Here is a 27,415-nt window from a genome sequence, read left to right as displayed (position 1 = left end):
ACATTACTTCTATGAATTTACCTCATGAGTGGAGGCATAGGGCCAATGGCAAGACAATGTTTCCATATACTTTTTGCGAGATTTAAAAATATACTACCCTAGTATTATTGTACTTTTTTGTAGTAATATATACGTAACATAAAAATTAACCATTTTAACCATTTTTTTTAACATCTTTATTGGTGTATAATTGCTTTACAATGGTGTGTTAGTTTCTGCCCCATAACAAAGTGAATCAGTTATACATATACATATGTTCCCATATCTCTTCCCTCTTGCATCTCCCTCCCTCCCACCCTCCCTATCCCACCCCTCCAGGCGGTCACAAAGCACCGAGCCGATATCCCTGTGCCATGCGGCTGCTTCCCACTAGCTATCTACCTTACGTTTGTTAGTGTGTATATGTCCATGACTCTCTCTCGCCCTGTCACAACTCACCCTTCCCCCTCCCCATATTCTCAAGTCCGTTCTCCAGTAGGTCTATGTCTTTATTCCTGTCTTACTCCTAGGTTGTCATACAGAGTGAAGTAAGTCAGAAAGAAAAAGACAAATACCGTATGGTAACACATATATATGGAATTTAAGAAAAAAAAAAATGTCATGAAGAACCTAGGGGTAAGACATTTTAACCATTTTTAAGTGTGTATTTCAGTGGCATTAAGTACATTCACATTGTTGTACAACCACTGCCATCATCCATCACAACTTTTTCATAATCCCAAACTGAAACTCCATACCCATTAAATAACCCTTCATTCCCTAACCACCTCCCCCAAACCCCGATAATCACTCTTCTACTTTCTGTCTGTATGAATTTGACTACTCTAGGTATCTCATGTAAGTGGAATCACACAGTATTTGTTCTTTTATGTCTGACTTACTTCACTTAGTATAATGTTTTGAAGGTTTATCCATGATATAGTATGTTCCATTCTATACTTCAATTTCATTCCTTTTAAGGCTAAAGAATATTCCAATGGATGTATGTATCACATCTGGTTTACCCATTCATCTTTTGATAGACTTTGGATCGTTACTACCTGTGGGCTATTGTAAATAATGTTATGAACACTGGTGTACAAATACATGTTCGAGTCCCTGCTTTCAATTTTTTTTGGTAAATACTCAGAAGTGGAATCACTACATCATGCGGCAATTCTATGTTTAAATTTTATATTATTTTATAATAGCAGTTGGGAATTATTTTCATTAAAAAGAGCTCTTCGGGCTACTATTCCTGCGCCTCCCCTCCATGCCTGCACCCACCACATACACACATGCACAATTAAGTAGGTTTTCGACAAGAGCAAAAGGGAAAAAAAAGAGAATATCAGCAAGCCGAATACTCGTAGGCCGAATTGGAATAAGTCAAAGGCAGCGGTCCTCAGCCAACGCCTGCTCAGTCCTACCCACCCAAAAGAGATCCTGTGGACTGACTGCTCTAAATAAACCTACTAGTTATTCTGATTTAACAAGCTGACATATAATAAAGGAATTTTCAGAAAAATTACCTCTCGGACTTCATCGTCTTCTTCGTTCTTCTGTCTGCTTTCTCTGAAACGACGTACCTGGATTATAACAGAATAAATCACAAAAATGTTACAAACATGTCTGTTATGTAAATATAAAACTGATTAACTGATGTTTTCCATTACAACGTAAAATTCGGAAATTCAAGTATAGTTTTGTTTCACAAAAGATTAAAGAAGTCATATTCCCCCAGTGACTTACATTAAAAATTCAGAAATGTACTCTAAGGAAAACTGGCCCTAAGCAAAATGATATTACCTGCTGATCAAATGCTCCAAGTCATTGAAAAACAGCCTGTCGGACTGCAAAGGAGAAAATTCTAATGTCCTATGGGTGTTATAGTTCAGTAAAAGAGCTAAAAACAAAAACCTCTCTTTTAATAGGCTTGAATTATTACACTGCTCAAATCACTCTTGGGCACCTGGCTGCAAGTCATCCAGGAGGCTCTCTGAAATGGTATCTGAAGTGGGTGGGCCCCTGAAGATCCATTTTGCTAACAGCCAACCACCAAATGTTTGCTGTCTGCCAACCCTGGTCCTGGTGCCATGAAGGATACAAAGCTTCCTTTTTTACTGGTTCCTGCTCACAATGCACTTATAATATAGTTATATAGCTAGAAATAAACTCCATTTATTTAATAATTTACTCGGCCCATAGTTCCTGAGCCAAGCTATGTGCCAGGTGCTATTGCAGGAACTGAGAATACAATAATGAACAAAATGGTCAAGAATTCTGCCCTCCATGGAGCTTACAATCAGTGTGTGCGTGCGTGTGTGTGTGTGTGTGTTACAAAATAAGAAACAAAATAAAAAGTTATGTTGTATTTTAGAAAGTGTATAGGATCAAGTTAATTTACAGCTAGACTGAGAAAGCTCCACCCTTACCTCTGAGGAGCCTCTGGCATTCCCAGGGCCAAATTATTTACTGATGGATTTCAACCTGCATGAGCAGTTAGACGGCGTGGTTTGATTATGCGACCAGAGAGGCGTAAAAGACTCCCTGGAAACCTCTGCACAGATCTTGGTGTTCTGTCCCGGGTTTGCTGTGTGCATATAAGGACATGAGAAACAGATGCCTGGTATCTCTCAGATCCCTAATGCCTGCCTATACTCCTTCTCTTGCTGTACCGTTATCAGTTGCCTTTAAATAAAAACTTTAAGTGAGTATGTTCAGTGGAGTCTTATGAGTCCTTTCAAATATGTGAACCTGTGAAATCTTTGCAAAAGGTGTTAAGTGCTCAGAGAAAAGTAATGCAGGAAGAGGGACAGAGAGTGCGGACAGAGGCTACAGGATGATCATCAAAGGCCTCACGGAGAAAGTAGCAAAGCAAGAAGGTAGCAAAGATTTTAAAAGGTAGGGAATGAACCTTGAAAATAACGGGGGAAAATCATTCCAGTCAAAGGAAAGAATATATGCAAAGGCACCGGGGCAGAAGCATGGTATGTTTAAGAAACAGCAAGGAGGTCGCTGGGCTGGAGCAGACATGAGGATGAAGAAGTAACAGAAACCACATTGAGTAAGGCCTTGGGAGCAACTGTAAGGACTTTTGTTTTTAGGCAGGAGTGACTTCATCTAAACTACGTTAGGATCACCAACAGCTCAGCTGAGCTGAGGACAGAATAGAGTGTGGAGGAAAAGCACAGGCAGAAACAAGGAGACCAGTTTGGAGGCAACAGGAGTAATCTAGGTGAGAAATGGCCAGGCCTTGGACCACTGATAGAGATGAAGGTGGTGAGAAATAGTCACATTCTGTATATATTCTGAAGGTAGAGTTAAAGGATTTCCAGACAGGATATAGGTGACAGAAAAAGAGGAGTCAAGGATAACTTCAAGGTTTACCGCTTGAGCAAATGAAAGAATAGCGCTTCCACTAGAACCCTACAGGTAGAGCAGGGGCTAAGGTTCAGCAATTCAGACTGGGAATGTTGGAAGTTGGAGAGGTCTATTAAACATCCGAGTGGAAGGTCTAGCAGGTTGTTGGCTACATAAGTCTTGAGTTGAGAGGAGAGGTTTGGGCTAGACTTTTGAAAAGTCATCACAGATGACAGTATTTAAAGCCAGGAAGCTGGGTGAGAATACAAAAGGAATATGTAGACGAAGAAGGGGTCCAAGGACTGAGTTCTGGAGACTCCAACTTAAGAGGCTGGAGAGGTGAGAGGAATCAACAGAGACTGAGAATACACAGACAATGAGCTGGGAAGAAAACCAGAAGAGTGTGGAGCCCTAAAAGCCAATGGAAAAAAGGTTTTAAGAAGAGGTCAAGTGAGATTTAAGATGGAGAACGGACAATGGATTTAGCACTGGAGGTCACTGGTGCTTTGACAAGAGTAAATTCACTGGAAAGAGGGGGTCGAAACCCCTGAATAGATGGATTTAAGAGAAAAATGAAGGCGAAGAATCTGGGCAGCAAATACAGAAAACTCGGTGAAGCAATTCTGCTATAAAAGAGGAAAAAAGAAATAGAATAACAGCGAAAGGGAAACAGGATCTAGGCTCCAGAGTTTTGTTGAAAGAAATAGCAGCATGTTTGTTAAGATTCAGTAGAAGGGGAAGAATACAGGAATAATATTTTTTTTAAAAGACGGCACAGCATGTAACAGTGCTCGAGGTGGCATGTGATATATCAAAAGCACTGAGTCATTCACAGAAGAGAAATGAGCATCAGAGTAAAAATACCGAGCACGCATTATGTGTCAGTGTACTGAGGGCTTACGTGTATTCTTTTAATCCTCACAACAACCTTGAATGAGGTTCTATTATCCCCATTTCATAGATGAGGAAACTGAGGCACAGAGAGGTTAAATACTTCACTGACGGTTCCATAGCGAGTAAGGTCATCTGGTCTATAGTCCATACTCTTAGCCACCATGCTACACACACACACCCCCACACACTCTCTCTCTCTCTCAAAAGTCATGATGTCACTCCTGGTGTGGATGATCATTTTGGGGAGTGGAGGGTGGGAAGGAGGGTTTGTTTGTTTTATTTATTTACTTTTTTAGAGCAGCTTGGGTTCACAGCAGAATTAAAAGGAAGGCACAGAGATTTCCCATACATGCACAGCCTCCCCTATTAATATCAACATCCCCCACCAGAACTGTACAGTTGTTATAACTGATGAACCGATACTGACACTCCATACTCCATATCACCTAAACTCCTTAAGGTTCACTCTTGGTGGTGTACATGCTATGAGTTTGGACAAATGTATAATGACATGTATACATGTATAACCCACCATTACAGTTTGATACAGAGTAGTTTTACTGTTCTAAAAATCCTCTGTGAATCCACCTTTTCATCCCCTTATCCCATCCCTGCCCAACCACTGACAACCAGTGATTTTTGTACTATGTCCATAGTTTTACTTTTTCTAGAATGTTACATAGCAGGAATCATACATTAAGTTACTTTTTCAGATTGGCTTCTTTCAGTTGGTAATAGTCACTTAAGGTTCCTCCATGTCTTTTAATGGCTTGATAGGTCATTTCTTTTTAGCACAGAATAATATTCCCTTGTCTAGATGTTTCACAGTTTATTCACTTACCTACTGAAGTACATCTTTGTTGCTTCCAAGTTTTGGCAATTATGAATAAAGCTGCTATAAATATCATGTGCAGGTTTTTGTTTAGACATAAGTTTTCAACTCCTTCGGGTAGATACCTAGGAGCACGACTGCTGGAGAGTATGGGAAGAGTATGTTTACTTTTATAAGAAACTGACAAACTGCCTTTCAAAGTGACTGCACCATTTTGCATTCCCACTCGCAATCTAAGAGTTCCTGCCGCAGCACGTTCTCACCAGCATGTGGTGTTGTCGGTGTTCTAGAATTTGGCCGTTCTGACAGGTGTGTAGTGGCATATCTCCTTGCTTTAATTTGCATTTCCCTAATGACATAAGATGTTGAACATCTTTTCATATGCTTACTTGCCCACTGACTACCTTCCTTGGTCTGGTGAGGTCTTTTGCCCATTTTTTAATTGGATTATTAAATTTTCTTATTGTTGAATTTTAAGAGTTTTTGTATATTTTAGATAATAATCCCTCATCAAATTTGTCTTTTGCAACTATCTTCTCCCAGTCTGTGGCGTGTCTTCTCATTCTCTTCACGTTATCTTTTGCAGAGCAAAAGTTTTTAATTTCAATGTAGTCTAGTTTATCAATTACTTGTTTCATGAATCGTGCTTTTGATGTTGAATCTAAAAAGTCACCACCATATACAAGGTCATCTAGGTTTTCTCCTATGTTATCTCCCAGGAGTTTTGCAGTGTTGCATTTTACATTTAGGGGGTATGGTCATGTTATATTTACGGCACTTGCTGACAAATCCACCCATGCTAAAAATTTATGAACCTAACATATGCAGAGCCACAGGGTAAGTAGTTTTAGAGTGTGGATTAGCTGCCTTCCCTGTCAAAGTACCTGGCATTTAATATTACTGGTTGTACATTAGTTGACACCATAAGGCTTTAAAAGAATCATGTTAAATGACTAAAAGCACAAAAATAAAAGTAAAAGGGAATGAGTTTTAAACATAACATTATGTTCTTCTGCTCAGAGGGAATTTGGAAAATACAGGAAATGATCCCCTATAATCCCACGACCTGAGCATAACCACTGATAATGTTTGGAATATCTTCTTCCATTCTTTGCATACACGCACCCACTCACATATAAAATAAAAATAACTGGGATCACATTGTGTATAGTTTTACCACTTTGGAATTCTTTTCCCACTCAACACTGAAAATACTTTTGCATGTTCTTCAAAACTGTAATTTTTAATAGCTGCATAGTATTCCATACTGTGTATGTGCCAACATTTATTTTACCAAAACATCTCCAACTTTTCCCCACTGCAGATAACACTGACATAAATTACTCCACATTCTAAATCTCTATCTCATTATTGTCTTAGGAAAATCTCCCAGGGCTGAGTTAAAGGACAAATCTTAAGCTTCTTGACATGCTTAAGAAGGCAAAAATGCTTTTCATTGCAGCTGTTCAAACTCTGATACTCCTACCAGCAGAGTACTAAGTATCTTTCTCAAATTGTTGCCACTTTGATAGATAAAAAATACATTTAATTTGAGCTTCTTTGATTATCCTAGGTTAAATACCAGTTTCATATGCCTATTAGCCATTTATATTTCTTTTGTGAACCACCTATTCAGGTCCTCTGTTCATTATTCTATTGAAATGTTTAATATTCTTCTTAAGATTCATAAGAGCCCTTTAACGCAGTAAGAATATTAACCTTTTGTTCTGCCCACATACGAATATTTTCTCCATGTCGATACCTTCTCATTTTGTTTTTTGACAATTTGACATGCAAACATTTAAAAATTTTATGTAGTCAAATCTAAAGAGTTTTCCTCTGCTTTTATGCTCAGAGGGACTGCATTTCCTAGATGAAATTCAAAATCTCAATCAAAACTTAATAAAAAATTGAGATAAGCAGACATTTTCACCCTATGGGGTTCATTTTAAAGCACTTTCATGATCTTCAAGAGAAGATACTAGCTATGGGCAACAAAACTAACATTCACTGGGTATCAATCATATTTGAGACTGTGTTCTAGACACTTATTAGACATTTTCTAATTTAATCCTCACTTTATGATCTCAATTTTATAGATGAGGAAACTAAACAAATCAGTGAAGTTAGTGATTTACCAGCAAGAAACTTAGAGCTACTCTTAAGGAGAGACTATCTAAATAATAGATTTTCCACCCCAAATTAGTTACTCACCTCTTCATCGATTTTATCTTCTAGGGCATCAGTATGACGTTCTTTAAGAAATCGCTGTGTTTTTTCCAACTGATATTTCACTAATTCCTCTATGGCATCTTTTTCTTCCTTGTCCACAAATTCTTGTACTGCTTCACCCATTCCCCTTTCTGTTAGAAGTGAGAGCTGCACGTTCTGTAAGAGACATATAAATCACTGGATGCAGCATCTTCCTTACAAAACAATTCTGTATAAGAAAGGAAAATTACAGAATAATTTTACCAGAGAAAAAGACAAAAAAGTCATCTAGTTATTGGAGGGAAAACACAGCAAAGCAAAATAAATCAATGGATGGTAATTAAGCCTACTGATAAATATTAAGGGCCAGAAAAAGCAAAGTAAAAACAAGAAACAGGGGTAGAGTACAGGACTTGTGAAAATGCAGAGGCCTGAGAGGCTGGGACACAGAGTCCAGAAATAGCAGCTGATGACTAAGAGAGCAGGTTAACCAGTGTGGTAGGCAGAAAAATGGCCCCTAAAGGTGTCCACATCCTAATCTCTGGGACCTGTGAATATGTTACATGGCAAAGGAGAATTAAGGTTACAGATGGAATTAAGGTTGCTAACCAGCTGCTACAAAACTGGGAGATTATCAGGGACTATCCAGGTGGGCCCAGTCCAATCACAAGCATCCTTGAAAATAGAAGAGGGAGGCCGAAGAAGGGAGTCACAGAGAAGTATCCGGGGAAATGACGGCCAGACAGATCCAGCGTTGCTTGCTTTGAAGATGGAAGAAGGGGGCCTGGAGCTAAGAAACACGGGTACCTCCAGAAGCTGGAGGAGATGAGGAAATGGAATCTTCCCTACAGCTTCCAGAAAGGAACACAGCCTTGACAACACCTCAGTTTTTGTCCAGTGAGACCAGTGTCTGGTTTCTGACCTACAAAACTGTAAGGTAATAAACCTGTGTTGTTTTAAACCACTAAGTTTGTGGACATTTATTCCAGTAGCTGTAGGAAGCTAATACAACCAGAGGATCTCAAAGTGGCATATACCCACAAAAATAAGAATAGCTTCACCATCCAGTGGCTTATTAATAAAGTAACTCTGAAATTACATCCAGATGCAAGAAAATTAAATCCTGGATTCAGACTTAGGTAGTAGCGATAAAAAGAAAGAGGATAACAACAGTGACAATAATAGACACAATAATAACAATATTAATGACTGACATTAATTAAGCACTTATTTTTCTTGATACGTAATAACTATAAATGAATGTAATTGTCACCCTGCTTACTTCATGGAGACATTCTGAGGATTCATTTTGTTTAAACTATCAATTACACATATCTTAAATTAAAATCTGTTATTATAAGATAGCCATTATCTAAACTGAGAACTGTAACTAAGAAATTACCTTCTCTGCGGTTTGAAAATACTGTTTCACAAGGTCTTCTACCCTTAGAGTTGTTACTTCTGAAGGTTTTGTGATGAACTTCCCAAAGTTGATCTCTTCTCCTAGAAAAAAGAAGTCCATGAAAAAAAAAAAAGTAGCAGTTTCTGTTTTAATGTTAAAGTGCCCAAACTCACTGAAGGTTGCTGTCAGTGAAGGAGGTATGGCCAAACTTTATCAACTGTCAGTTTGCTCAACCCAGTAAATTTTGAGGCAAAAACATGTCATTTTTGCTAATATCTAGAGTCATTTCCCCAAAGTCTGTATTTCTTTTCCAAATCTCCAAGTAGTATGTCTCTTGGAGCTATTCTCACAGAGTGGTCCACAGATCTCTGGGAGTCCCCCATACTGGTTCAGGGGGCTTAAGGTCAAACGTACTTTCATAATAATACTAAGACGTTATTTATCTCTTCCACCGTATTGACATTTGCACCGATGATACAAAAGCAGTCGTGGGTAAAACTGCCGGTTCCTTGGGATGAGTCAAGGCAGTGTCTCTGAGTTCTACCGAGAGTCATCACTTTGTACTCACAGTTCAAAACGAGACAAAACAAAAAGCCAGTTTCACATAAGAATGTCCTTGATGAAACAGCAAAAATTATTAATTTAATTAAATCTTGGCCATTAAACACAAACCTTTTTAATATTCTGTGAGACAAATGGGAAGTAGGTTTAAAGCACATTTGCTTCATTCCTAGGCAGGATGGTTGTCTCAAAAAACAGCAGGTACGGTATAAAAAGAATACTGGGCAAGAAGTCAAAAAGCATAGGGTCCAATAGGTGCTCTGCTCATAACCTTTGTCAGGGAAATGAATATTAACTGTCTAGCACGTGTGTGACCTGGTGTGGAAAACACAATGATAAAATGACAGGATGCTGCCCATAATAGCAAATGATTACAATACAAGATGGTAACTGCTACAACAGAGGTAAGAACAGAAAATATGACACACGGAGAAGAAATAAATTAATTCTTCTCAAAGAAGGCTGAAAATAACATGCAGATAGCAAACGCAGTTATCATTTGACTCAAGACTTGCACTGCAACTAAGAAGTCCGCATGCTGCAACAGAAGATCCTGCATGCTGCAACAAAGACCCCACGTGCCATGACTAAGACCTGGTACAGCCAAAAATAAAAACAAATAAATTTAAAAAAAAAAAAGACTTGCAGAATGAATAAGACTTACTAAGCAAAAAAGGAAAAAGAAAAAGTATTTTAGGCAGAGGGAAAAGTTTATGCAATGGCTTAGGGGGTAAAGAGGCACAAAGTTCAGTGTGCCTCTTACAAAGTGGTGAGGACAAGTGAATAGAAATCTTTTTTGAATTTCAAGACAGGAGAATTAATATTGCTTCATAAATATGATTACTATATTTTACTACGCCAGACACAATGTTAAGACCATTTACACACAGTATATCACCTAATCCTCACAACAATCCTGTGAGGCAGGCACAGTTATTATCCTGATTTTGTAGACAAGAAAACAAAACATCAGAGATTAAGTAATTTGCATGATGTCACACATGTAGTTAAAGTAGCAGAGCTGGCCAAAACAACAATTTCATGCTTTCGATAAGATATACAAAAGGGTCACTGTTTCCATTCAGCAATTAATGTTTAAACAAAAAAGGGATCATGAGAACAAAACTGACAATGGATGAAACTCAAGTAACATAAAGTACTAGGTTCTATACTCCACATTCTCACAAATGCTACACCCCAAAAATTCAAGGAATTGATAAGGGTGGACAATTAAAGTAAATCACCATCAGTAAGTGACTAGCTAAAATTCATAGCATAAAAATATCATTCTCTGATATGGATTTCCCCCCCCAAAACAGTATTCTATGAGCTCCATTTAAATAGCCAGATGACTGTTTCAGGCTGAATTAACAGCACACACCATTGTGATCACAATTTCACTATGAAAAACAGAAGCTCATTAAATCGGGGTTAATAAAAATCAAGGTAGCGTACATGTAAACAAGGGCCATATTTTTCTATGAAAATTCTGACTCGATAGCTCTAAGGAGATGAGCCTCTGTATTTAAAAGGACCAATACTTCTTAAGAAGAAGCACTGTTTCAGTCAGATGACCTGTTTTTGATAAATGCTAAAATAAGGGCAATTTGTTTCTATGAACTTTAATTGGAAATTAATTATATGATCAATAGAAACATCAAACTTAAGCCCTTAAGTACATATCTTTTTAACATTCTGGGACACCTCTTATTTCAAAAGACTAGAGTCTTCTTAAATCACTGTACACTGTAAAGCTGAAATATTTAGCCCTGCAAAATTTGAGAGTATGTTCTCTGAACATTAATAATGTATAGTAAATAGTAGATATTTAAACACTTTATCTCTAAAGTATGTTGTTAATCAGCAGCACGTTTTTAAAAAACTACGAAAGGCTTCATTTCTTTATTGATATCCACAAGTTTACAAATGATTTCTATCTAATTTTTAGAAGAGATTTAATTATTCCAATTATCAGTTTATTTGTCTGAGATATTAGAAAGAATCATAATAAAACATTTTCCATTATTGTTTTATACTTTTACTAGAGATTGATTTATGTGAAGCCTATAAGAGCATTTTTTAATTTGTAAAGATAACTAGCTTACCCGTGTCTTCCTTTTGTTCTCTACGCCTGAAAAAATGGATAACATCTTTTGGATTAGCTACCCGGTCCACAAATTTCTGGCTAAAGCGAAGAACACTGAACGGTTCAAAGCCTCCACTATAGTCCACCTGGAAATACAGAATAAGCTATGAAGGCTAGGAAAAAACAGATCACCAATTTCAGTATTCATGTTTATGTGTAATACTTTTAAGTTAATATGTTAATGTTCCACAATTGATTTTAAAGATCATGATGCTGTTATACCATTTATTCTACTGAGAAAATAAAACTTCAAAGGTTTACACTTATGCAGAACATTGTTTGATGGAATCAAGATACAGTAAGAATTCCCACAATGTCAGAAAATTACATCTCCCCATGATAAAACTAGCAGTCTAGGTACCAGGAATATCATCTGAAAAGGATGTGAAATTTCTAAACAAATTTTTTTAAACTTTTAAAACAGAAGGAGATTCTCTACCAAAACAAAATGCTGGCCCTAGATGCATTTGTTAATTGGTCTATCATGTAGGGACAAGCTTTTACACCAGACAAAAATAAATGCTGGGAAAATCCATGGAAGAAAAGAAGCCAGTCTGTGAGCTTTGAGAAATGATCACCTTCCTTCAAAACACAGTACAGTCATCCCTCAGTATTCACGGGGGATTGGTTCCAGGATCCCTAAGAACACCAAAATCTGTGGATGCTCAAGTCCCTTATATACAATGGCGGAGTTCAACCAGCCCTCCATATCCGTGGATGCAGAAGTGCAGGTACAGAGGGCCGACTGTTTCTATTTATAAAAGAACTAATAATTGCTCTCAAGGCAGGCTCTTTCTAAAGAAGTCTATGGTGGTACCAAGCTCTTTACAAAGAAAAATACTACATCTCTTTCTAAGAGATATAATTGTTCTCCTAAACTAGCTGTTCTCAAAGTATGCTCTGGGAATCAGCATTGTACCACATCACCAGCCTTTCCAGATTACTCCTAACCTCCACCCCACTTACCCTCTTCATCATACTTAGCACTAGCTAAGAGTTTGTTCATGTATTCACTATTTGTTTATTGTCTCTCCTCACACCTCCACCTCCTGTAACCCTCGTCTATTTTACCATCACTGTGGCCCTCCTCCCCGCCCACCAGCATGCAGAAAGAAGGTACTCAACATACATTTGTTCACTGCATTAGTGAATCAGTAAGCGTCCTCTAGCCAACACAATGTACTTCTGGAATACTACTTACGTGAAAATATTTGTTCTTTTGTTTCCTTAATGAATTAATAATTTAGTGTGTTTAGAAAAAGGAATGCCAATTTTCAATTCAAGTCTGGTTGGTTCTAATGGTATCAGGCAGACACAGATGAGGAACATGGGACCTTCTGCCCTGATAAAGAGAACTATGTGGTTCCCCCGAAGCAACTATGTTTCTGTTACCCAGACCATCTCTACAGCTGCTGCCATGTTCTAAAACAGAAAATGCCAAATGCTCAAGATATTGGGCCTCCCCAAAACTCTTCAGACATTTTTACCAACTGTACTCCAGCCTAGTTTTATTTGTAATTTTCTGCTCCTAAAAGTCGCAAAGCTCGTTCACTAAGCAAACTTTACTGAGTGTCCACAATGTATAGGCACTCTTTTAAGGGCCAGGGGTAAGGGCCAGGGGTACCACCATAAGTAAAACAGCAGCTTGGTTGTGAAGAAATTCACAAGCTGACTGGGAAGATAAACTATGTAAAGAAGTAATTGCAAGCAGAATGTGATGGTGCTGTAAGAGTATGTACACCGTGCAGTGCAGCCAAAAAAAAAAACTTTAAAAAAATATTTAATAAAACATTATTACATATATATGTATATATAACATTTTATTACATCTTCTGATAGTGAGATGTAATAAAGCCATTCTCTTTCTTGGCAAACTCAAAAAAAAAAAAAAAAGAAGTATGTACAAAGTAGACTGAGGACACAAAGGAAGAAGCAACGACTCTGAAGGGAAGTCACGAAAGGCTTCTTTTGGGGGCTTCCCTGGTGGCGCAGTGGTTGAGAGTCCGCCTGCCAATGCAGGGGACACGGGTTCGTGCCCCGGTCCGGGAAGATCCCACATGCCGCGGAGCAGCTAGGCCCGTGAGCCATGGCCGCTGAGCCTGCGCGTCCAGAGCCTGTGCTCCGCAACGGGAGAGGCCACAACAGTGAGAGGTCCGCGTACCGCAAAAAAAAAAAAAAAATTTGGGAGTTGTCATTCTATAGGTGACCATATGCCTAGACTGAACAGAGGGCTAACTGAAAGATAGGAAGGGACAAACGTCATTCGTAGTAGAGAATGCCCAAGAGTGATTCAGTAAGATGACAAAAATCTACTGGATTTGACAATTGAAGGTCATCTTTTCCACCTTAGATGGTGGGGTCAGAGCCTTGATTATAGTGGATTGAGGAAGAGAGTATTACATGAGCAATATAGACAATGTATTTTTTTGAAAGAAAATCAGAAAGGGCAGGAGCTAGGAGAAGGGAAAGGCAGAGGGGCAAAAAAAAAAGTCTGTTGTTATTTGTTTGTTTGTATGTATCATGATAGAAAAGATAAGCAGGCTTATAGGCACAGGAAACAATTCAATTTCTTAAGACTTTTCTAATACTGTCAAATACTTATCAATTCTTTCCACATATTTATCAAGCACTTGTTATGTGTCAGGAACTGTTCTGGGATCTTTGGATATATTAGTTAAGAAGATTCACAAAGTTCCATGCTTCTACAGAGCTGATAGTTTTGTAACGAAGGACAAACAATAACCAAAATAAATAAATTGGGTGTAGTAGGTTAGGAGGATGTGCTGTGGGAAGAAAAGAAAAGAAAAAGTAGAGAAGGGAAGTGAAATCAGGAGTGTTGGAGAGAGGGTATGGGGGTTGCAATCTTAATTAGGCTGGGGCCCACTGAGGTGACATCTGAGCAGATCTGGAGGAGGTGAGAGCATGTCTGATGCATCTGAGGAATTACAAGAAGGCCAAGTGTCTGGAAGGGAGGGAGAGAAGGGAACAGTAAACGATGAAGTCAGAGAGCATAGCCAACGTATCAAATACAATAGACTACTTAGAAAAAGAGAAAAATAGAGAGAAAAAAAAACCAAACCTATCGAAACGAAACTATGATTAAATCAAATCCTGGCTGCTTTATTATTTTTTCCACCAACGATGACTGCTCTTTTTAGTATACGTACTCTCTTTGGTACTTTTCCCAAAATATACATGTAAACTGTACAATACTCTCCTCTGAAAATCGATAAAGTTGAATTTATCTAAAGAGGACTTACTCGCAGTCGTATAAGAGGCTTCTCTGGCTGTCGAGAATTTCCCAGACGTTCCCGTTCTGCATTTTCAAGCATTTCTTCAATCTCAAAATAAAGATATTGTCATGTCTGGGGGGAAGAGGTACTACCGGCTGGCATCTAGTGGTTGAGGTCAGAGAGGACTTGTAAAAATCCTACCATGCACAGAACAAGCTCCCACAACAAAGTGTTACCCAGTAAAATGTCAATTGTGCCAAGATTGAGAGACCCTGGGCTCCCTGACTAGGCCAAGACAAATCCATTCATTTTCCTTCTCCCTGGCCTCAGAGATTGGGTTCAGGGACAAGTACATGACCTCAGTCCAGAGAAACTCAATGCTAGGGGTTTATTTGGAACTACTGGGAAAAAAGGACTCTTTCAGCTGTAAGGACAATGTAAGTCTGTGGGCCACCACGTGAAAATGCCTTCCTTATAGCGAAACTTAAGACAGAAACCATTAGACTAGGTGGCACAGAACTAGACACAGAAACAGAGAAAACTACAGTCTTAATTTGAGTTTCTGGATCTAGTCATTCTGAAACCAGCAAACTCTTAAACTTTCCAGTTATATGAGTTACATGTTGCTAGTAAGCTGTGACACTGGGCGAGTTACTTTATCTAAGGTTCAGCTCCTCTTTCTATAAAATGTGTATGGTAGATTCTACCTACCTATAGCATCATTCAGTGGATTAAATGCAAAATGTTGTCAACAGTGTCCAGAATATATACGCCGCCAATGAATATCAGTGATAATTATCATTATCATGATTTTTATAAGAATAAAACGCAAAGCAGAAGAGCCTACACAGCGTAAGAACTGAATAAGTGTCAGTAATTAATGTTATTAAGCTGTCAAGTTCCAGATTATTAAATGCATTCACCCAACTTCATAGTGGCTCTAGAATTTCCGCAGTGGTTTAGGGATGGCAATCTGCATGGTGGGAGGTATGGGACTTACACTGAAGTGACAAGGTGATAGCACACATTTTAAGATTTTATGTGGAGGGAGATTTCAGGGTGAAGGGATGTGTGATAGAGATTATTAGCGTAATGGAGATTATTAGAGAGGCTAAGGCTCTCCTCATCTACCATAACATGCTGCCATTCTCCAATCAAAGCCACTGCCTGCTTTCATTAATAAAATGAACAAATTATCAAATTAGGATAAAAAGAGAGAAAAGATTACGTATATGTTTTTGAGAAGGAGGAAAGGATCTGGGAGAGGGGCTTAATTAAACAAAGTTTCTTTTATTTATAACATTCCTCCCTCTGGAAGATGTTAGTTTTTTTTGTTTGTTTTTTTTGATGTGGACCATCCTTAGTCTTTATTGAATTTGCTACAATATCGCTTCTGTTCTATGTTTTTGGTTTTTTGGCCACCAGGTATGTGGGATCTCAGCTCCCTGACCAGGGATCGAACCCACTCCCCCTGTCCTGGAAGGCAAAGTCTTAACCACTGGACTGCCAGGGAAGTCCCTATTAAAAAAAAAGAAAAAAGAAAAAAATTTGATACAACTGAACTCATTTATAAAACAACAGTCGTTCCTTACAGGCTTCACGAGAACGTAACAAATATAATGACTTCCCTCTACTCTACTGAAGTATTTAATTCAAGGTAAATAACCTCTCAACTAAAGCAGATCTCACTGACCTTTATCTATAAGAATTACCTTCTCCAAGCAGAAGCTTTGTATGGCTTGGGTTACTTTAGGATTATCGGGGTTAAAAATGTCTGGATGATCAGCCAGAACGACATCCTCCATGAAAAACTGCCGCACTGTGCGGAGAGGAATTTTCTGCATGTTCATCTTCCTTCCTTTAATACGCAGCAAACCAACGTGTCTGAAATGAGGAGGAGAATGAAAGCATAGTCACATTGCAAACTTCCTCAGGAAAATGTGCACATCAAAACTATCATATTTCTAAATTTCTACAAATTATTTATAAAATCACACCCTTCAAAAGTATTTTTAGTAATTTAATCTTAATGTTGTATCACAGGAAAAAAAGTAAACATTCTTCTTCCCCAAAATAAAATCCATTCATACATCATTTTTCCTACAGCACTCTAACTTAAAATTTAATTAATAAAAACATTAGCCTTGAATTGGCCTAATGAGCAGCAAAATCATTAATACCATTGGGATCTTCTCCTGTTGAAAACAGCTTAAAATCTGGGCAAACAGTAAGACTGTACTGAATGATCAATCTTTATGAATAAATCTATCATATAAATAACAGCATCATCAGTACCTTGAGCCTATGAGATGGTTAGACTATCATAGCAAATTTTTCTTAAATTGATTTAAAAACTATAATGATTACTCACTTCTTTACAGCTTCTCCTGGGGAAAGAGAAGTGACCACTGAGCTTCCAGGTTGTGATACGTAAAAGAGCTGTTGTTCATTTTTGGTTGGAGCTATTTTACACTCATGTTCATGGCCCCAGATAACAAGATCAATGAAGTCATCCAAAAACTGTTCTGGAATGAAGTTAGTACTTCCGTGTTTACTCCTATGCCAAGATTTTTAAAAATAAATATTATAAATGTCCAGAGATACAGAAAAACTTCATAATAAGTCTGTATAGATCTTTCTTTCTCCATTAACTAAAGATTTATTACATCCCTTCTATATGCCAGAAACTTTCAAGGGATTGGGGATGCAAAGACAGTATCTAATTCCTGCCCTCAAAGGGTTTACGAACTTGCAGGACACAGACAAGTAGAAGCCTCAAAGAAGAAAGCAGTCGATTCTACATACAGAGGCAGATCACGAAAGGCTTTACAGAGGAATAACTCCCCCTATGGGAAAGTCAGAAAAGCATGAGCTCTAAAAATGGTAAAAACCTATAAATTGGTCTGAGTGTATACCAGAGTACAGAAAATGGGAAGTGAGTTTAGTCTAAGCTTTGTAAAATAAAGTCAAAACTCTAAATACGTTCCATCATTTTTTTAATAACATGTTTCTTTTACTGACTATAAAAATGAGAATGTTAGTCTTACACAGAGATAAGAGTTTTCAATATTAAATAAAATATTATATGAATATGTGATTTTCAAACTCTCATTTTATACCTAGATTAGCTGCTATTATTAAAAGATATGTGAAAACCCAAAGAGAAGAAGACAAAAAAAAAAAAAGTTTTCCCTAATACTGATTTATATCACTGAGAATTTAAGTAAAAGTGTTCAAATACTTCAACCAGCATTCACTTAAGGCAAACTGACATTCATTCATTGAACAAATATTTACTGTGTGTCTACTATGTGTCAGGTTTCCCAGGTCTCTTCTAGATACTGAAGACAGCAATGAACAAAGTCCTTGCTCATTGTGGGGGAAATTAGCAATAATACAATATGTTTATGCATACACACACACACGCACACACATACACACACACACACACACACATATATAATTTGTCAGGTAGTGACAGGTGCTATAAAGAAAAATAAAGGGAAAAATTACATGGAAAAGGGAGGCTACTATACAAAGGGTGGTCAGGGAAGGCATCTCTGACAGGAGACAAATGAGCAGAGAACTTAGAAAAGGGATCAGGTGTGCATGGGAAGAAAGTCCTAGGCAGAGGGATGAACTGATGGCAGAGGTGCTGACGTGGGAATGTATTCAGTGAGTTCAAGAACAGCAAGGAGACCAGCGTGGCTAAGCAGAATGAATGCAAGGAAGAGCAGGAAGTGAAATCAGAGAAGCTCATGTATCTAGGAATATTTATGTAAAAAACGTTATGATCCTATCACAATTACTGAAGAAATGCAGAATAACTCAAATACGACATGATGTAACTATGCTTTAATGGAGCACTGGTAAAGGGAAGATTATGCTGGTGGGCTGACTCTGATTTGTGACCTAGAAGCTGATCAAAACATCTTTGTGGAAATATTTTGCATGACAAAATTGCTCAGGGTTTACCTTCTTTTGCTGCAAGAGAATGGTCCACATATAGAAACAAATGGAAAATAAAGTAAAATGTAAAAGGCTCAAGAATTCTCACTTAATATGAGAAAACCTGTTTTTTATAATACCCTGAAAACAGTAACAAAAGAAGTACCTAAGAATGCAGAGGATGACAAATGAACCTAACAGAATTACAAAAAAACTATTATAACCACAATGAAGGGGTAAGGGAAAAGGAACTGACAAAAGTAACTAGAAAGTGGTGTTTTTGACTAGATATAGTAAGGCTAAGGACTAAAATAACATACAAACACTGTACCCTAGCTGGCAAATTTGTTTCTCACAGAGCTATGGGTCAGCAATTTTGAAATTACTTTGTTATGTCAACCAGTACTGAAAAAAATAAGTAAACATACCATAGATAATACAATCAAGGTTTCTAACTGTTAGAGAAAGAAGTCACAAATAAGAAAAGACAAAAATGAATCCTGTAGGGCTGGATTCGAATCAGTATGAACTCGTGCTTGTTTGTGTTTTTTTTAACACATGTATACATACAGACATGTATGCATGGATTAGTGAATATACATGTATTTCTTTAACTCTAGTCATGAGGGCTAAGAGACCCACAGTAGCAATAAGCACATTTAGTGGCCATATCTGGGTTTCAAAATACCACTCTCCAATAAAAGCAATTAGGACTCCTTGGAGAAGTGGTTGATTCCAGGACTTGAGGAGAAAAATACAAGATGAGCCAGGAGCATCTTGTGGTACTAGAAGGTTAAGGACATGCTCAAAAAACAAAAAGGAAGAGGGCATGTTGAAAGGACATAGAAGCCAATGTAAAAAAGCTCCCAATGGTCAGAGTTGAAACAACCTGAGCAACAAAAACAACATCAAAAAATTAAAGGATTGGATTATAACTCAAAGAATTAAATAAACATCCCTGAGTCCACAGTAACATAAATAAATGAATGAATGAATAAGTACATAAATGAGAAGGGACAAATTTTCCTAACAGAAGAATTTCAATTAATAATTATAAAAAGAATGAGGGGAAAAAAAAATCAGAAACAACACCACAGTATTAATTGCTGGAAACAAGATCCACCAATGGATGCTAAAATTTGTGGGCAAAAGTTTAAGTTGAAACAGGATGTTCACATAGTCTCAATGTATTTTTCCCCAAATATTTATTAATTACAAAGTAGAAAATGGGACCTCTACAGGGGAGAAACCTGGTCTACACCACCTTAATTGAATGATCAAGATTATTAACATCACCAGTAACCAGCCATACCAACATTATACTACCCATTCCCCTTACCGATTCTGCCATTCCAAACTTTCATTCTGGCTTGGAATCGCTGATAATTGTTCCTTCTGACTTATCCCTACCTTGGGAAAGTACAAAGTGTAGCAGAACTGGAAAGCCCTCAGCAAGAGAAGGAACAAACTCCCAGTTTGTTATATGGAGACCACACATATCAGAACTCTGGACTGCTCCTCCTTTAACTACACTGTCTATTCAAGAATATACATAAGGCAACATAAGACTGCCCCCTAAAGCCTTTCTTTCACCGAGTACCAGTGATGGGTAAGTACCACAGTATTCTGCTGTCAATAAATATCTGTTCAATAAATAATAAATTATATAGTCAGGCCCCAAACCCCTTTAGATTCTTCCTTAATAACTTCTCAGCTTTGTCCCTTACATATCATTCTCACTACCATCACTGTTACCATCTCACACTATTTTTTACTATAATGATCACATAATAAATCTTGCTTCTTCAAATCTCTATTCCTTTCAATCAAACCTACACGCTGCCAACAGATTAAATTTCTTAAAACTACTAACAAAAGAAAGTTGATCTAGCTATATTTAATATTCTGGAAAAACACTTGTATATATGTACCAGGAAAAATCTATAAGAATGTTCCTAACAAAAAGGTTTAAAAAAGCAAAAATCTGGAAATAACACAAAACACTCACTAAGAGGAGAGAAAGCTGAACTGTATACATCAGTGAAAATGAATTACCCCTTTAAGCATCAAAATGGATGAATCTTAGTAACATAATGTTGAAGAAAATAAGCCAACTGCAAAATATAAAGTATGGTGTTCCAGTTATACCAAAACTAAATAAAAAATACTCATAATGAATGTGTATGTGATTAAACAATAAAGAAAAGCTATGGACAGATGAAATAAAAATTGAAGATAGTGCTTCCTCTGGAGTTTGAGGAAAAACGTGTGATCAGGGAAGGGCATGGGGTAGGGTACTGGTAACGTTCCACTTCTTTCTGAATTTAGGATTATTCATTTTATGGTTCTTCTTATCCATATGCTAGAAATATTCTTTGTAAGTATGAATATATACTGAAAACAATTTCAAGATGCAGTCACACAATGCATATCGAAGTCTTGCCTGATCCTGCACTGACAACTTTCAAAGCATCAGGAGCATTTTACTGAAATAGGTAAGCTTGGAAACAGAGATTTGGGGAACCTCAATACTTGACTCAAAAATTTTCAGAGACTACTTTTACCTGTTCTGATGAATCACAAATAAGTTAAACCAAGAGTTCCCATCTTCTTTTGGTCTCAACATTGTCACTTTTTTGTTGACGAACATTCGATAGAGCCTTTCATCTGGAATGGATCCTGAAATGGATATTACATTATTTTAAAAGTGGTTTCTTACTCGGTTTTAAAAAACAAATATGTTTTGCTTCTAAATTATGTGCTTCTCTGAGTATTTCACTTTCCTATTAGAGAGATATTTGAAATGTGATGTCATTAGTTACAAATGAACATGTTCCAGCCTCATGCCTGACAGCTGCTAAGCAGTTAGTTGCATTTGAAGAATGTTTTCCAGGTCAAGCATATATACTTTCAAGATCTGGAAAATGTGGAATAAAAATTTGAGTTTTCTATGCTCAAATTCTTATTAAAATTTTTAATAATATTGTTTTCCACTCTCCCTTTTTTTATTCTAAGTATATATGTACTTTTGATTTAACATATACGTTGTAAAATACACAGGAAGAGATATTACAGGGGATGAGATTAAAAATGTATTTAAAAATAATCGTCTTATGTATATTATGCTTTTAAATAAAAATACTGTGCTTTTTAATAATTTAATGACTTTTAAATAACTCTTCCTATTCCCTAAAGGATCACCTTAGTCTAGTGAAGGAGACCAACAAAAACAATTAAACATGAAAATTGCAATTTTAAATATTATAAAAGGGACAAAAGTCAGGATGCTAAGATGGGGATTATCACTGGGAGGACAAGGTTGCTACTTTATGGAGTGATCAGGGAAGGGCTGGGAAGAAAGGTCAACACCACATAAGTATAAGAGCTAGAAGAGGTCTAGCTTCTAAAAAGAATTCCTAGTGTGGCCAATGAAATAGATGGTGGCATGCAGAACATATAACTGGAACAAAAAAGCCAAGACATAAAAAAATCCAGGGCATTAGAAGGTTGATCTACTTGGGTGTCGAAGCACTGAGAACACTGACAAAATTGGAAGGTAGGCAAGTAAGAAAATTGAGGGAATGGAGAAGCCTGTTTAGCCAGTTGGCAATTAGCTTCAAGGGTGTTTGCAGGCAGGAAAGGAGGTATCAGTAGGAAGCAAGAACAGTGACTTGCCCTCCACCCCTTCTGCCCTAAAGCCCATAAGAGGCTACGAGAGAACTACGTGGGACACAGTAACCTCAGGGGCCACTCAGTTTCACTGAGGGTTAGAGAGTACAGGCAGCATTCAGAGACTGATGAAATGAGGGAACTTGCTAACTAAAAAGAGCTCTAGAGTATACAGAGCTGGGGTGAGAGGAGTGGGTGGAGCGTAGAGACAGAGTCCAGTTAAGGAAAACAGAACAGGATGAGATGAGAGTTTGGGAGAAAATGGATGACTGAAGCAGTTTGCTTCTGGCAGTGACTGAGGCATAATGGGATCTGTCCTTAGTCTGAAAGTAGGAGGATCAACCATTTTCTGCAGATATGATCCCTAACGTTACAGTGATTAAAATATCTGTTAGTAGTTTTTAAAAAAAGCATATTCCACTTCCTGCTCTATCACTTGCAAAATCAGACATAATTCTTTGATCACATTTTCCATATCTCTGAAATATAGATAACCACGATGCTTTTCTACTTGTTGGCGAAATTATGAAAATTGGGCAAAGACTATCAGCTTCCTAGAGAAGCTTCCTAGAGAAAGTATTTAAATAAACCATCCATCATAATTATTCTTTAAAAAACATACACAAAGAGAAAAGAAGTAAATAAGATTTTTCTAAGGCTTCTATTATACTAGTCACTCAAAAAATAATAAAAACTATGTAGAAGCTGCAGTGTGAATTTTTTTCTCAATTTCTCTTGCGGTACTTTAAGGTTGGTTTAACATGAAGTATAATTTTTATAATACTCTATACACAACAAAATCAATAAAACTATTGCATCCATAAAACAAATCAAACTGAACTTAATCCAAGGAAAACACAAAAAATAGCCTTTGAATGCACTCTAAAAATAGTTTTCCATTCATATGGAATAAAGCCTAGCAAAAACAAGCTTTTACCTACTGGACACTAAATAAGTTGAAGATAGTGAAGCTGGTAAAGGAAATTTTCTGAGCATTGTAAATGATAGCTCTAGATTAGCACTGTCTAATAAAAATATCATATGAGCTACTAAAACAGGCTAAATATGTAATTTTAAATTTTTTAGTAGCCATATTAAAACAAGTAAAAGAAACAGGTGAAATTAATTTTAAGATATTTTATTTAACCCAAAATACCAAAGGTATTTTACATTTTTTTCTAAGTCTTTGAACTCTGATGTGTATTTTATACTTATAGCATATTTCAATTCAGACTAGCCACATTTCAAGTGCCCAGTATCTACATGATTACTGTATTGGGCAGTGAAACTTTAGAACTTTCAAAGACTTCCAAGATATCAAAATGCAGTTTTTCTAATTACTCGATAAATGCTAATGTTCAGGATTTTTATCTGAGTCTAAAAGAAAGAAAAAATAAACAATAAATAGATACTAAAGGAAAAATATTTTTTCATCAAAACTGCTATTAAAAATAAGTATCAAGGACTATTGGTGCTTATAAAATACTAAAAAATTTCTACCAAAACCTTCTATCATTTTTTTAAGTCACTCATAAGGAATAATTAGATTTGCCTCACTTTTCCCCAAACAGCAGCAAAGTTAACTCCAGAATTTGGTTTCCTAGCTGCTTAAACATTTATTGACATAAATAGTAAAATAAAACCATCTTACCTAAGCCATATAGAGCAATTTTTGTGCTTCCTTTTTGAAGCAAAACCGGACTAATGTCTATCTTCTCCACAGACATTGAACGTCCAAAGTGATTTACAAATCCAGCACAACTTAAAATATCCAGGGCGCAGAGTGAGTCTGCCTATGGACAGTATTTTCAAATAATATAAATGTATATCTAAAAATAAGTAATCTGCATAATTATTACTTATTAAAAGTATATTTTATATAGTAGTTACAAAAACCTAGATTAGGATAATGTCTTCTCAAAACAAAATTACAATAGTAAAAGTATTCGCTATCTTTTTTCTATTACAAGTGACCCACTGCGACTGGAATCACATGCTAAATGCAAAGTTAACATTTCATCAAAACTTATGATGTCTTGTCCACTAAAAAATAAAAAACAGCCATGAAATCAGTGCCTTGTCATATTAAGCAGACCTCTTAAGAGGTGAGGAAAAAAAGACTAGCTAAGTAGTGATTTACAATACATTAATGACCAGATAAAACAAAAAGGTATTTTGAGATTATTTTAGGAGCCCTATTATTAAAGATCTTCCTCGACTTACAATGGGTTTAGGTCCCAATAAATCCATCGTGAACTGAAAATACCGTTAAGTCAAAAATGCAGTTAAAGCACCTAACCTACCGGAAATGATAGCTTAGCCTAGCTTACTTTAAACATGCGCAGAACACGTACATTAGCCTACAGTTGGGCAAAGGTATAAATACTTTTACAATAAAGTATGGAGTATCTTGTGTAATATACTGAATAATGTACTGTAAGTGAAAAACAGAATGGCTGTATGAGTACAGAATGGCTGTAAGTGTAGCAGCTGTTTACCCTCGTGACCTTGTGGCTGATCGGGAGCTGTGCCTCGCTGCCTTTGCCCAGCATCACACGAAAGTATCTTCCCACGTATCGTTAGCCCAAAAAAGATATTCAAAATTCAAACTTCAAAGTGCAACTTCTACTGAATGTATATCCATTTCGCACCACTGTAGAGTTGAAAAATCTAAGGTCGAACCCTCATAAACTAGGGACAGTCTGTACTTTCATATCAAACAGAAAATAAGATGTTCTAATTTAGATTTAAAACTGTTCATGAAACCCTCATTTCCTACAGGTGAGATTTATGTGATAAGAGATACAAAAGCCCTTGGTAAACTGTAAAGCATTATACAAATGTTAGGTGTTTATTCCTCCTCCTGGTTACTTATTGTTAACCTTGGCACTTACGAAATAAATGTGTATGTCACATGCCATTTATTATTCCAGATTTTTAAAAATTATCAAAAAAGCAGTAAAAAGCTTCTATGAATGACAAAAAGTCAATTTGAACTTCTGACTCAATTTGACTACAAATTGCTGGGAAGAAGTGAAAGAATGCTTTCCAGAGACAAACTAAACTGATCGTTTCTAAAATTTCAACAAACTAAGAACCCAATAATTACCCCCGTAGGATCATCATGATTGCCGTGAATACTAAACACAGGAATTGAAATGTTGAGATTGCTATCTTCGTAGTTCACCCATGGAAACCTTAAAAGAAAAGAAAGAAAGAAAAGTTTCTGTAAGAGACAAAAGCTGTTTCCCCGTTATCCTCCTCCAAAAAATTAATACAGTTATAGGCAAACTGGATGATCTAAGCTGGCAAATGACCACTAGTTTGGAGATTTAAAAAGATAAAATCCTAGGCAGCAGTTCATTTCAATTCAAGTTTCAAAAGTTCTCAAAGTACTACACTTTAAAAGAAAACCATACAAATATATGATGCTTATAAATTGTATGAGAGATTTGAATATCTGATTAATAGGAAATAGGCTTTCAAAATTTTGAGAGCCTTTATAAAAGGTTTTTATTTGTAGAAGCGAGAGGGGAAATACACCTACTCTGGAATCCAAAAGACCTAGATTAAAAACTCCAGCTCTATCACTTACTGCTTGGATGACTTAAAGTTTCCCACCCACTGTTGCCCCTAGTCACCAAGGTTCTCTTCTCAGAGGCAAATAACATTAGGAATTTCTAGTGTATCTGTGCAAAAATATCTTATACCTGTAAAGCAAATAAATACATCTTCCTTCTTAAACAAATGGTAGCACAATATAGATTTCTGCCCCCTGCCTTTATCACTTTACATACTTTATAAATCATTCCATATCAGTACATAAAGAGCTTCCTTGTGATTTTTTTAGCTGGACACTGCATGGATTATTATAATGTGTTTAAGTAGTTACCTATCAATGGACATTTAGACTATTTCCAGCCTTTTGTTTTACAAATATTGTTACAGTGAGTAATCTTGTACAAAGTTGCCCTTACGAGAGTATAGGAAAATATCTATAAGGAAGCTGTCAGGTCAAAAGGAACGCGTGCATCTGTAAATTTGATAACTACTGCCAATTTCCCTCCACAGAGGTTGTATGATTTACTCATAGTACAATGGCAATCCATGAGACTAATTCCCCCTACTCCACCAAGATACTGGGTGGGCCAAAAGGTTCATTCAGTTTTTTCCCTAAGATGGCTCTAGTAGTGCATAGTTGTCTTTAACTCCAGTTGAAACAATTTTGTTAGATTGTATGTGACAGCTGTCATATCAGCGGGCATTTAAAAAAGACTTATGAAAATTGGTGAAGGTTTGTGTAGTCATTTTAATACTGAAGATGGAAGGAAAAAAGCAACATTTTTGGCATGTTATGCTTTATTATTTCAAGAAAGGTAAAAACGCAACCGAAATGCAAAAAAAAGATTTGTGCAGTGTGTGGAGAAGGTGCTGTGACTGATCGAACATGTCAAAAGTGGTTTGAGATGTTTCGTGCTGGAGATTTCTCACTGGACGATGCTCCCTGGTCAGGCAGACCAGTTGAAGTTGAGAGCGATTAAATAGAGACATTAACTGGGAACAATCAACGTTATACCACGTGGGAGAGAGCCGACATGCTCAAAATATCCGAAACAAGCACTGAAAATCATTTGCACCAGCTTGGTTACGTTCGTCGCTTTGATGTTTGGGTTCCACATAAGTTAAGCGAAAAAAACCTTCTTGACCGTATTTCCGCATGTGATTCTCTACTTAAATGTAATGAAAAGTTCCATTTTTAAAACAAATTGTGATGGGCAATGACAAGTGGATATGTACAATAATGTGGAAGGGAAGAAATTGTGGGGCAAGCAAAATGAACCACCACCAACCACACCAAAGGCCGGTCTTCATCCAAAGGTGATGTTGTGTGTATGGTGGGATTGGAAGGGAGTCCTCTATTGTGAGCTCCTTCTGGAAAACCAAACGATTAATTCCAACAAGTACTACTCCCAACTGGACCAACTGAAAGCAGCACTGGACGAAAAGCATCCAGAATTAGTCAAGAGAAAACGCATACTCTTCCATCAGGATAACACAAGACTGCATGTTGCTTTGATGACCAGGCAAAAACTGTTACAGCTTGGCTGGAAGTTCTGATTCATCTGCCGTATTCACTAAACATTGCACATTTGGATTTCCATTTATTTAGATCTTTA

General features: G+C 36.9%; 1 protein-coding gene across 1 annotated transcript in view; it reads right to left on the bottom strand.

Annotated features, from left to right (window-relative positions):
* The window catches only part of MRE11 (MRE11 homolog, double strand break repair nuclease), a 64,388-nt gene that overhangs the window by 23,502 nt on the left and 13,471 nt on the right, over window positions 1-27,415 (bottom strand). Inside the window, exons 5-14 of the mRNA XM_082660219.1 lie at window positions 25,348-25,435; window positions 23,890-24,031; window positions 21,134-21,248; window positions 16,993-17,178; window positions 16,334-16,505; window positions 14,649-14,729; window positions 11,348-11,474; window positions 8,682-8,782; window positions 7,283-7,456; window positions 1,512-1,568 (exon numbers count right to left, since the gene is read on the bottom strand). Coding sequence (XP_082516345.1) covers window positions 1,512-1,568; window positions 7,283-7,456; window positions 8,682-8,782; window positions 11,348-11,474; window positions 14,649-14,729; window positions 16,334-16,505; window positions 16,993-17,178; window positions 21,134-21,248; window positions 23,890-24,031; window positions 25,348-25,435 — 1,243 coding nt within the window. The remainder of the gene's footprint in view (window positions 1-1,511; window positions 1,569-7,282; window positions 7,457-8,681; window positions 8,783-11,347; window positions 11,475-14,648; window positions 14,730-16,333; window positions 16,506-16,992; window positions 17,179-21,133; window positions 21,249-23,889; window positions 24,032-25,347; window positions 25,436-27,415) is intronic.

The sequence above is a fragment of the Grampus griseus genome (assembly GCF_964374135.1).
Source record: "Grampus griseus genome assembly, chromosome: 8".
Classification (NCBI taxonomy): Eukaryota; Metazoa; Chordata; class Mammalia; order Artiodactyla; family Delphinidae; genus Grampus; species Grampus griseus.
Note: the sequence above shows the minus strand (reverse complement) of the source record. Positions and strands in the feature narration are given on the sequence as shown.